Source organism: Zingiber officinale, chromosome 9A (assembly GCF_018446385.1).
Source record: "Zingiber officinale cultivar Zhangliang chromosome 9A, Zo_v1.1, whole genome shotgun sequence".
Taxonomy (NCBI): Eukaryota; Viridiplantae; Streptophyta; class Magnoliopsida; order Zingiberales; family Zingiberaceae; genus Zingiber; species Zingiber officinale.
In genome coordinates, this window is record NC_056002.1 from 52,433,453 (window position 1) to 52,444,769 (window position 11,317).

The 11,317-nt window shown below is 43.4% G+C and overlaps 2 protein-coding genes across 3 annotated transcripts; one reads left to right on the forward strand and one right to left on the reverse strand.

Annotated features, from left to right (window-relative positions):
• The first annotated feature begins 234 nt into the window (after window positions 1–234).
• On the forward strand, window positions 235–2,704 carry LOC122021688 (U-box domain-containing protein 19-like). Its single transcript, XM_042579837.1, has one exon. The coding sequence runs from the start codon at window positions 283–285 to the stop codon at window positions 2,350–2,352; it is 2,070 nt and encodes a 689-aa protein (XP_042435771.1). The 5' UTR covers window positions 235–282; the 3' UTR covers window positions 2,353–2,704.
• A 266-nt stretch (window positions 2,705–2,970) lies between these two features.
• On the reverse strand, window positions 2,971–10,936 carry LOC122020586. 2 transcript variants are annotated; one of them, XM_042578570.1, is made up of 4 exons: window positions 10,448–10,936; window positions 7,910–8,239; window positions 3,411–7,805; window positions 2,971–3,294 (listed from the first exon to the last, which is right to left on the reverse strand). In XM_042578570.1, the coding sequence occupies exon 3, from the start codon at window positions 7,756–7,758 to the stop codon at window positions 3,445–3,447; it is 4,314 nt and encodes a 1,437-aa protein (XP_042434504.1). In that variant the 5' UTR covers window positions 7,759–7,805; window positions 7,910–8,239; window positions 10,448–10,936; the 3' UTR covers window positions 2,971–3,294; window positions 3,411–3,444. The 2 variants fall into 2 exon arrangements, with proteins under 2 accessions (XP_042434504.1, XP_042434503.1); XM_042578569.1 differs by having other exon boundaries at window positions 3,406–7,805.
• Between the last annotated feature and the right edge of the window lie 381 nt (window positions 10,937–11,317).

Consider the following 11,317-nt stretch of genomic DNA (forward strand, 5'->3'; position numbering starts at 1 on the left):
ACTTCCGTTTCGACACGTCGTCAGTTCCAGTAACGTCATCGTGTTGCTCTGGCGTTTGCTGTTTGGCTCACAACAGGAAGAATTCAAATCCATATGTCGGCCGATTCCGGTCTCCATTACCTGCCACGTGTACGAGTAACGGAAGGGACCCTCGAAGATGCCAGCTGTACATGAGTTTACGGACACGTGTCTACTGGTGCGATGCGTGTTATTATTAAGTATTTGGTCGGGAGTGCCAGAGCTGCCCGTTCGGTACTTTTGTACTTATTCCCGCATCCAGAGATGGCTTATGCGACTGGCCGCCGGAGGTTTCTGAGCCTTCCGGCGGTGCAGCCAGGCGGTGAAGTCTCCCCGGCGGCTCTCTCGCATTCCCTCGCCTGCCTCGCCGACGAGATCTTGGCCCTTCGCAACGCCACCTTCCCCGTCCACCGAAGGAACGCCCGCGAGGCGATCCGCCAGGTCAGCGCGATCCGCGAGTTCCTCGCCGACGTCGCGCCGGCTTCCCTCCCTGCGTCCGCCGCGGTGGCGCTCTCCGAGCTCCACATCACGCTGCAGAAACTCGCTAACCTGCTCCGCGACTGCGCCCGCCCCGGCGCCCGGCTGTGGGTGCTGATGCACTCAGAGCAGGTGTCGAACGACTTCCGGGCGCTGATTAAATCGGTAGGCACCGCGCTCGACGTCGTCCTCCCGCTGTCCGCGACCGACGCGTCGCCGGAGGTGAAGGAGCTTGTGCGGCTGGTGGCGGAGCAAGCGTGGAAGGCGGAGGTCGGGACCGTGCCCGCTGACGCGCTTACCGCCAGAAACGTCGAGTCGGCGATCGTCCATTTCGAGAACGGCATTGCTCCGGATCCGATCGATCTCGAACAGATCATGGAGCACTTGCGCATCCGGAGCTGGATCGATTGCAACGAGGAGATCCTCTTCCTCGAAGACTTGTCCTCATCGAGCGCCGAAGACATCGACGTCGTCGAGCAAAAGGAAGCAGCTTTACTCGGTGGTTTGACAGCGCTGATGGTCTACTGCCGGGTGACTGTGTTCGACGCCGGCGACGACAGGAAGAGCGGAGAAGCAAACCAACAGAAGGCCCCGCCGCGCACCATGAATCAAGTGATGAACCTGGACGACCTCCGATGTCCAATCTCTTACGAGATGATGCTTGACCCTGTGACGATCGCAACGGGGCACACCTACGGCCGCGCCTCCATATCGAAGTGGTTCAAGTCCGGTAGCCTCACCTGCCCCGTCACCGGAGAGAAGCTTACCGACGCCACCTTCGTCCCCAATTCCAGTGTTCGCTATTTAGTCGAACAACTCTACCGCAGCAATAACCTCCCCATCCCCGAGCCTTCTTCCAGGCAACGCAATTCGAGCAAGAGTGCCGTGACGACGCCTGACTCCACCGCCGCGGCCAAAGCGACGATGATGGTCGCCGCTTTCCTAGTAAGCAAGCTCGCGTCGTCCTCCACGAGGCGCGAGCAGAGGAAGGCTGCATCGGAGATAAGGAAGCTCACGAAATCCAACGTGTTTAACCGGGCGTGTATGGTGAACGCCGGCGCAGTGCCATGGCTCCTCCATCTCTTGTCGTCGCGGGAGGCTTCCACGGAGGACAACGCGGTGGCGGCGCTGCTGAACCTGTCGAAGCACCCGAGCGGCGGGAGGGCGATCGTCGACGCCGGTGGGCTCGGCGTCGTGGTGGACGTCATTAGGGTGGCGCTCAAGGTGGAATCGCAGCAGAACGCGGCAGCCATTCTCTTCTACCTCTCGTCGATGGAAGATTGCCCCGCTGAGATCGGCAACATGCCCGACGCAATCCCGACATTGGTAGAGCTGGTAAGGGAAGGGTCGTACCGTGGGAAGAAGAACGCCGTCGTCACTCTCTTCGGGCTTCTGCTCTGCCACAGCAACCGAATCAAGATTTTGGAAGCAGGAGCGGTCCCAGCGCTAATCGCTCTGCTTCCGATCCAAGAAAGGGGGGATATCGCCAGCGACGCGGTGGCGGTTCTGGCGAAGATCTCCGAGGAGCCCGACGGCGCGGCGGCAATTGTCAGTTGCGCAGACGGGATTCCCCGCCTGGTGGAGTTCTTCCGGACGACGGGGTCGCGGTCGGGGAGGGAGAATTGCGTGTCGGCTCTGCTGTCAATGTGCGTCCACGGCGGGGCGGAAGTGGTGAGTCCTCTGAGTCAGATGCCGGCGTTGATGCCGGCGTTGTACTCGCTGGTGACGGAGGGGTCGCCACGAGCGGGAAAGAAAGCTCGGTTGCTGATCGACCGCATACACCTACTCGACGAGCAGGGGTGGCCGGCCATGGCGCCGTCGTCTGTGCAAGACCACGGCGTCGTGCATGCCCAGTGATGGATTGGATTTGGCGCTAGATTTATTAGATTAGATTTGGATGTCAGCTCAACTTTTTTAACACGAGCTTGGATCTGGTCAGGTGGAGAGATTTCGTAGGTATTAGTGTACATATATTCACACAGTATTTAAAATATTAAATACTTTGATTTTGTGTGTATATATAAATATTGAGAATTGAGGAACCGTCGAGCCAATCCGTTAGGTTTAGTGGACAAGTCATTTCCTATAGTTCAGTCAAACAAACAAACTACAATTAAACTTCATTCCTCGAGCAAAGTCAACAATATGAAATCCTTGCATACCATTGACTTCAATCGAGACAGTTGTCATATAAATTAGAATTCAATATCACTAGCATCAAATCTATAATTGAATAACCACTAATTTTCAAATACTAAATCTATTAGAAAGGGCTATATACCTTCACTCTTAGTAATTATAAAGGATAAATCTAGTATATATAGCTCACGTTGTTATGCAGAGGCAAGATTTGTAGAATAAGCTTTCCAGAGAAGTGGCAAAGGAATGACAAAAGGCAGTTCCAACTCCATATAATTTGTATTTTTGATTGAAAAAAAATATAGCAAATGAGGGCCACAGATTCATCGAAAGAAGAAAAGTAGAAGATGATACCGGTGACAGCTCTCGTAGATGAAAGATCAAATGCACTTACAGTAGCATTGGCACATATGAGGAATAATAATAAACTTAAGAGTGCATCAATTCTATTGGATACATTCTATAAAAGGCCTGCTTTATTATCTTTCCAATAAAAAACAGCAAACTTACCTGAAAACCCTAAAAAATGTTAAGGAAACATCCTCAGAGGAGATGAAAAATGGTGAGTGAAATTTACAGGAATTACAGCAAGTTCTGGATCACCTCAGAAAGATCCCCAAGTCATTCACAATAGGATGTGAGCTTCTGTTTGTGTATAACCTAGAAAAGAAATACAAAGACGAATTCCACAAAATTAGCATAATGTGCATCAGAATTTCTATAACATTTTAGACAACATAATAAAAGGCACGCAATAGATTGATAGTTCACCAGACATCAAGGTACAGATGAAGCTGCTGCTTCATCTTCTTACTTCCAGGATAATTGCTTAGAAGATCTTTCGGAGTGTCTTTCAGCATCCCAACTGCCTTCAGGCTCTTTCCTCTTCGAACCGACACCAGGAACACCATACATTCTGGTCTGATCCTCCATGAAAACCTGAGAAGTAGCAGGTAAAAGATATCTTGAAGATGAAGCCAGATTCTCCTCTTTTCCTTCCAGATATGCACTTGCTGGACCAGTATTCAAATCAAAGCCTTGTCTACCCAAATTACTAGTACCACCTTCGGGAAAACTTATCATGTAAGGCCTTGGATAATGAGATGATGAAACAGCACCAGGAGGACCAACAAGTAGTGAAGGATAAGCAGGGAAACATGAACCACCTCCACTAGCAGAATCAACATAAGGTGTTGAGCCACCAGAGAAAGATGCTGGAGCAAGTGACAAAGAGGAAGGAAAGGACAAGTTTGCATAAGGAAAAGGTGCAACTGGAGAAATCACCATGGCTGGAGATGATGAAAATGCAGGAGCCCGATAAATATCTAGGTTATTGCCACTTAATGATCCCGGGATCCTCTGGGGTCCTACCCCTGCAACTACTGGATTAGATTGCTCTCCTCTATCAGGATAAAAAGACGGAATGACAACTGGAAAAGGGTTAGGACGGAAAGAGGATGAGGCATACTCAGATTCCAGATTATTTGTTCTATGACCGGTAACTGGAGCTAAGCTTGGTAAGATATTTGCATAATTTGCTTGTTGGCTTCTGGGTTGTATTTCTATACCAGCTTCATCAATACCTGGTCTGTCATTCAGATCAAAGTTCCGAAGTACATTTGCTTTACCAACAGGGAGTCCTACCGTTGCAGATTGCATGGGCAAAAGTGGCACCTCCAATCTACAACTAGTGCTTGCCAAGAACTGACCATTCTCCACATTATCATCAACTCTGTTTAAATCAAGATCTACTCCACCAGCAATTTTTGTAGGTAAATCATTAGCAATAGTTGTACATGCCATCTGCATAGAACTCTGAGAAGTCATGTCCTCAACATCCTCATCAGCTATGTTAAGGTCAATATCTAGTAGAGGATGGATCTTCTTTCCAGTGCCATCTGACGATGATGGGATATCAAGAATATTAGAAATCATCCGTGGCTCAGCTGGCCGGAATGCACTAGTAGCTGGTGAACCTTTCCATACATGCTCACCCTTGGCCTTCAACAAAATTTCAGGTGGAATAAAAGGCCCTTTTGCGGGAGAAGCTACAGTAACTGAAGCTGGTAAATCAGTTGAGATGGGATTTGAAAAAGGAGATTGGCAAGGCGGTATATGAACTGAAGAGGGGCACATTGTAGAAGAGATAATTGATTGCCCTTGATTTCCTTCATCCACAGGAATGCCTTCATTCAAATCAAGTTCAAGTCTAGTGGCAACAATTTGTTCAGCAAGAACTGACGCACAGTGATCTGCAGATAATGCATGGCCCTCCTCTCCCACTTCCTCAAATCCAGATGACCTAGAAGACTTTGCAGAATTCACAGTTTCCCTGATTTTAGAAGATAGCACTTCTTGAATTCCTGATGATTCAACTGAGCCACTCTTATTAGCCTCCTTAAGATTTCCAACAATCTCAGCAGTGTCATGAGAAATAACAGCTGATACTACAAGCTCATCAGTGCTAGGAGGGGGAGTACACATCTCCTTTGCTTCACTGGACAATTCCAGCAGAGTGATTTCTGTGCTATTGGATTTCATGACCTTAGACTCATCAATAACTATAGGAGTAATACTGACAGCAGGCAATGACATTCCAGAATCTGATGATGAAGATTTTGGCAGGTTTTTAGTTGAGCTAGAACTACTTAATAATTTTTTCACTACTTTATTTGTCATATGCTCTTCAACACCCATTGTCTCTAATTTCCAAGCAGAATCAGTGACATCTATGTCACACTTATCACCTGCTTTAACATCAGAAATACAGATATTGTTGTTATCTTCAATCTTACAATTATGTTCAAAAGATGTGTTCTCATTCTTCATTGGGCTTGTGAAGTTAGGCTTACTATCAGTACAAATGCTGGAAACTTGAACCTCGGTAGTTTGTTTGTCCTCAATTGGAACAACTCCAATGGTAGCACTACCCTCCACTTCTGGAAAATCAATTTTTTCTTCCCCAGGTTTTACCTCCATGTTCTTAGAATCTAAATTATCAAGAGAGCTGATACGGGTGATAGTAGATTGTGTTGTCTGCAATTGAGTAGAAAGCTTGTTATCAGTCTGCAAAAGCTTATTATCAGTCTGCAACATGTCATTAACTAACACATAATTGACTTTCTTCCCTTCCTCAAAGCTAGCATTAGCAGATTCTTCATGTAGAGCATTTCTCTCGGCCATATCAACATCACAAGATAATCCCAATTTAGCATCATCATTATGTTCCTCTACTGCAGATGGGGTTCCAACTGAAACAGTTGGTGTAACTATGTTAGACCTGGAAATGGAAATTTCCCCAGCGGCTACAGTAGCTAGTAGATTCATGCCCATATCATCTCCAACAGCCAAGGGACTGACAGCTTCAGAATATTTGGCACAGCTTTCTACCAAGGCAATCATAGAATTGGAAGAACTTGTCCTTGGTTCAGTCAAGCAAGCTCCATTTTCATTCCCAGACAACAAGGCAGTTTTAGCAGGATCTGCAAGTTTTTCAGTTACCTCAACATTTCTTCTATTTTCTGCAATTCCACCAAATCCTTCTTTTACATCATTGCCCTGGCATAATTCTGTATCAGTAGCATCTACGGTATGAGACAAAGGAACATCATTCTTCAATTTCATTCTGCCATCATTCAGATCTCTTTTGTCTGGAATACCTACAAATGACGATTTGCCACCCATAATCGATTCATCCTCAAGAAAGCCTCCACTGTCACTCTTTCCTGGGCTTTGGCTAGCATTGGGAAGCCCAGCAATCAACCTACAGCTACCTCCATGATCACCAACAGGGATATCAGGTGTCTTTTCGCATTGTGATGTTTTTTGTGCTGTCATAACCTTGTTGACTGATCCAGACCTACCAGAATGAGTTTCCTTATGATTTACAGATACATTAGCTACATGAAGCCCATTGCTTGACCTATGACTGCGGTTTGTAGAGCCAGCTAACTTGCTAGCGTTCCCTGATCCAGCTACTGAACTCATTACTTCTTCCTTCCATGAAGAAGCAATTGGTTTCACTTGATCACCAGAACAGGAGTGGCTATTGCTCTGAGGTTGACTGGAAGTACTGGGCTTCTCCTCTTTAACTGCTGGAGGTGACACTACTGAACCACCACTGCCCATAGCTGCTTTGCAATGTGGATCCTTTGAGCTAGCCACGAGAGGTGCTGGTGCAATTGGCTTCTTATTAGAATCGGTAGTCCCATGTTTACTAGGTAAAACCTTAGCAGCTGATGGCCGAGTGAGAGAAATTTTGGCAGCAGCATCAGTTGATCCAGTGCGCTTATGTCCTGCTTGACTAACATCAGAATGCCCTGGCTTCACTGGAAATGAAGCTGGTTGGCCAGATCCAACAAATTTTCCATCACTTATTTTTGACATTTCTGCATCAACTCGTTTCTTCCAAGTGTCAACAAGACCCCTAGCTCTCTTCTGGATCTCCATGTTTTTATGACTGCGCAAATTGTTTACCGACTTACCAATATTACAAATCTGCAAAGCATTTAGGTTTATAGGCAATTTTTCAAGGGCACGAAGCAAAGACAAGAGGAAGTCCTCAACTAATTTTTCACTCTCATGAGGACTACTTCCACTATCAGTCTTTCCTTTGTGCACTGCCTGGAGCCAATCATCCAGCACAGGCACTCCTCTGAGCTGAACAAACTTAATAAGGAAATCAGATTTTTCTGTGGCTGCAATGACATCAGCAAGCATTATCCGACTAGCTAAATCAATTTTCTTCTCCGTTACATCTAGTTGCATTAAGCTGACCAAATTCTCAACCCCTTCAGTGCTTATAAGCCCACCTTTATCAGTTATTTTGTTAATTTCTGTCCTAATGTTTTCAAACTTAAAGGTAACAAAACCTCCATCACTGACTTTAGACAAATGCTCCCGCTTGTTTGCCTCCATATTGTGGTCTCTTTTGACTTCGATGCCCTGGTCACCCTTGATTGGTTCCACTCCTTGATCATTCCTAGATCTTCTCTTTCCCTTGACCTGAGAAGGAGAGTTGCCACTACTTTGTACATTATCTGAACCAGATTTTAATTGTTGGCTGCTTGCCGTAGCGTTCAGAGCCTTTTGTGAATGCCCACCTGATTGAATTGCTCCATGCATTTCTACCTGAGTCGTGCTCAAGCTTCAACAACTTCTTCCTGATGTTGCTGAGAAAGAACAACCAACGGTCAATAAGTGCACATGCAGAAGCAAAGGGGGGAAAAATGTCCAGTTCAATGGAATATAGAAATGGATGGATAAAAAAACTCACATTATAATAATCCTGATCGGTTAACCACCACAAACATTTGTTGAAAACATCATACTCTCCTACACACAAATGTTTGAAAAATGCAAGCTTACACGATGAAGCAACAAGGCAGAAGTAATCATATCCGTGTGCAAGGATCAAAATACTTCATATATGGCAGTGTTCAAGCAAAATACTTTTGAAAAGTCTAATCACAAGGTCAATCCAATTAACACACAAATTGAGAGAATCTTATTTCCCTCTTGTTAAACCCTGAATGATTCCAATGAAAGGTGGAGCAATTCCAGCCAGAAAAAGAGCACATTCACCAACATGTGTTTTCCATCAATCCTGCAGTGAAAGCGATTTTATTCAATATTTATTGGCCTGATATAAGAAATAGAAACCAATAGTCAAAACCAAATACCACATAGAAATTTCAGATGTGTGGTACAGCAGTATCCAGATTTTCATTTATATTTTTTAAAAGATGGAAAAGGAGAAAATGTAAGATTTTTACTTCAATACAACAAAACAATACTATGAATTTTTAGCAGATAAATAAAGAAGAGGTTTTTAGAGAAACTAACAAATTCATGTAGAAATCGGTGCCTTGAACACTTATGAGTCAGGAAAACCAAAAATAAAATCTAAAGAAAAAGGTACGACTTCCATGAACAAATTTAGTGGTGTGAGGAAGTTCAAAATTGTATTACTGTGACAAAAACATGCCTTTCAAAGCTGATGAAATCATAAAGATGTAGACAATTTCGAAATGTATATAGAAGTCAAATAAGAAACGAATATATATGGCAAAATAAGTTGTTTATAATTCTCTTAGATACCAAGAACAGGGAAAGCTGGAGTATCTATTGGATCACTAAAGTTGATAAACAAGACTAGAGATATGGATAACAATATGTAATATGCATAAAGGATGAATACAGAAAAGTTACTCATCGATCATACATATAGCATGAAAAGATTGAGAAACTCAGTATAAATTTCTTATTAAATACCAATCATAAGAAATAGTCGGTAGTTTCCATAGTTACCAAGGAGTGAAGGAAGAGAACCTAGTACCAGCTTGTAAGTATACAATTTATTCAAAAGCTACTATATTCTAAAAGGTATAAAATGAACAAGTTACTTTATGAAACTTTCAAAGTGGATGATTAAAGGCGGTATTGACATAGCAACACTACACGCCTCAAAGCTATGTAACGTTGATTGAATGAATTGCACATGAGAAGAGAATTCTTTCATGAGCTTTACAGACATCTGATCCATTATGAATCAGGCAAAACATACTGTATGTAAACAAAATAGAAGGACAAATAAGTTAAAATCATTTTCTTGACCAAGTAGAGATAAACAAAATTTGCAATTTAAACATTGAAGCAATTTATTTTAGTAGGTTGGTTTATTAAATTGATAGTTAAAATCATATTTTATACCATGTAGAAATAAAATAACAATTCAAACGAACCGGTTTATTTTGGTGGGTTGGTTTATTTAAATTGATCTGGTCAAATTCTGTTTGCATCATGCATAAGAAGTGAAAAAACAAAAGTATTGACTTAGTTTAATGCTTGGAACAAAATTTTCGAGGAAGGATGACATAAAAAGATTAGAATTTAGAGACAGTTTTATGTTAGCAGAGAAAAAACATGAGTTATATACTTATATTTCCTAGATACTTATTAATATATGTATGTTTTACCAATGCACATGTTCTAATAATTACAAAAAAAAAAAAAACTAATACAACAAAAGATATAGAGCAGAGGATACAGATGTCATGTGAGTTACAGGTCTATAGGGTTATGTAGAAAATGAACTTTAAAAGGTCTTTGATAAATAAACGTACTTGCCATTTACAAAATATCCTCCCCTACCAGATTGCAAAGTGAGTATGGTGTTAACTCCTAGTATGGAAGAGTAAGTTGTTGTCAAAATATACGTTTCTTCTATTACCATTCCTTTTTGCATGGATTAACTTCTAAAAAAGTAAACTTATCCCAATTCAGGAAACAATTTTACTTCCTCATGTGGTACCGACAACCTTCAATGTCGAAAAGGCTTCAATCATGAGATTAATCAACTGTCTACCAGCTATGCCTATGAGAAATTCATTTCTAAGGCACTGGAATGGAAGAAGCCTTGTCTTTCTCCATTTGTACATATGCATAAGAATGCAGTTTTGTTTTTTAAGGAAAAAACGAAAAGAAAGGGCGTGCATTATAAGTGTGGCATGACCACTTAGGTTTAAAAGGAAAATGCAAAACACCACACAACCTCCTGAAATATTCCAAGTGACGTTTGCGAACTTTCTATTGCGAACTTTCTAAGTTCTACAGAGCATGAGAAATTTTGCAAACGTGAACTATCGAAATCATAACATAATTCAGCAATTCACCATTAAAAATTTCCAACCAATTATCATTACGGACATCATATAATAAATCAATAAGATTTCAGCCAACCCAAAACATACTCCTGAAAAAGTTGTCCAAATACTCGTCTTTTCCCAAGTTCATAACGCAATTAAGGGAGTACCTTTAGGAACGAACGCCAAATGCATCTGCGACCGGAGATAACAACTTCCACAGCATATTCTATAACACCAGACGATGAACACAACTGCACGAGCCGCCGAACTTTCCTCTCATCTTCCCGCCACTGCATGGCCTTGCATCTTCTCCGATCCCTCCGCCGTCACGGACCGTCAATTTCCGCTCGCTTGAGAATCACAGATCAACCAAACCTTAAATCGAAAGACGCCAAGGAAGGAATTCCCTGGTGGACAGACGGGAGGAAACCCTAGTTCCGGCAACCACGTCCGCGGCGGACGACGGAAGCCGGGTGGAACGATCGATCGGAGGCAAATCTAGAGGGATCGATGGAGAAGGGAGGATTTGGATCGCGAGGAGGAGCCCAACTGTGGACGGATTTGGGCGAATGCTATCCTTCGCGACGGTTTGGCGAGAAGAGGAGAGAAACAATAGGAGAGGATGGCGAACGGGACGACAGGAGCTGTTCTGGGGTTGTTTTGGTTCGGTGAGACAGGTAAGGAAATTGAACCGGAAACCATATGTCAGTACACCAAACAGGATCCTAATTCCTTTGACGAATCCTCGGTGGATCCACGTCCGATTCTTTCTATGTTCCGTGACTCATGCAAAACACGGCATCCTCATTACAAACTCGAAGCGGACGGACAGCGAACCGGTTGAGTCGCTATGTGAAGCTGAGCACGTGTCCTGGCTTAGGAGGGAGAATTGACCGGCTCGATCCGGATTGAACCGGGGAGACACACGAATCTATTCTTTGTCCGGTATTATTGAAATTAAATTATATAAACGTGTTTGTAAGTAAATATAGCAAGAATTTTCTCTCAAAATATCATTTTATAATATTATTTAATAA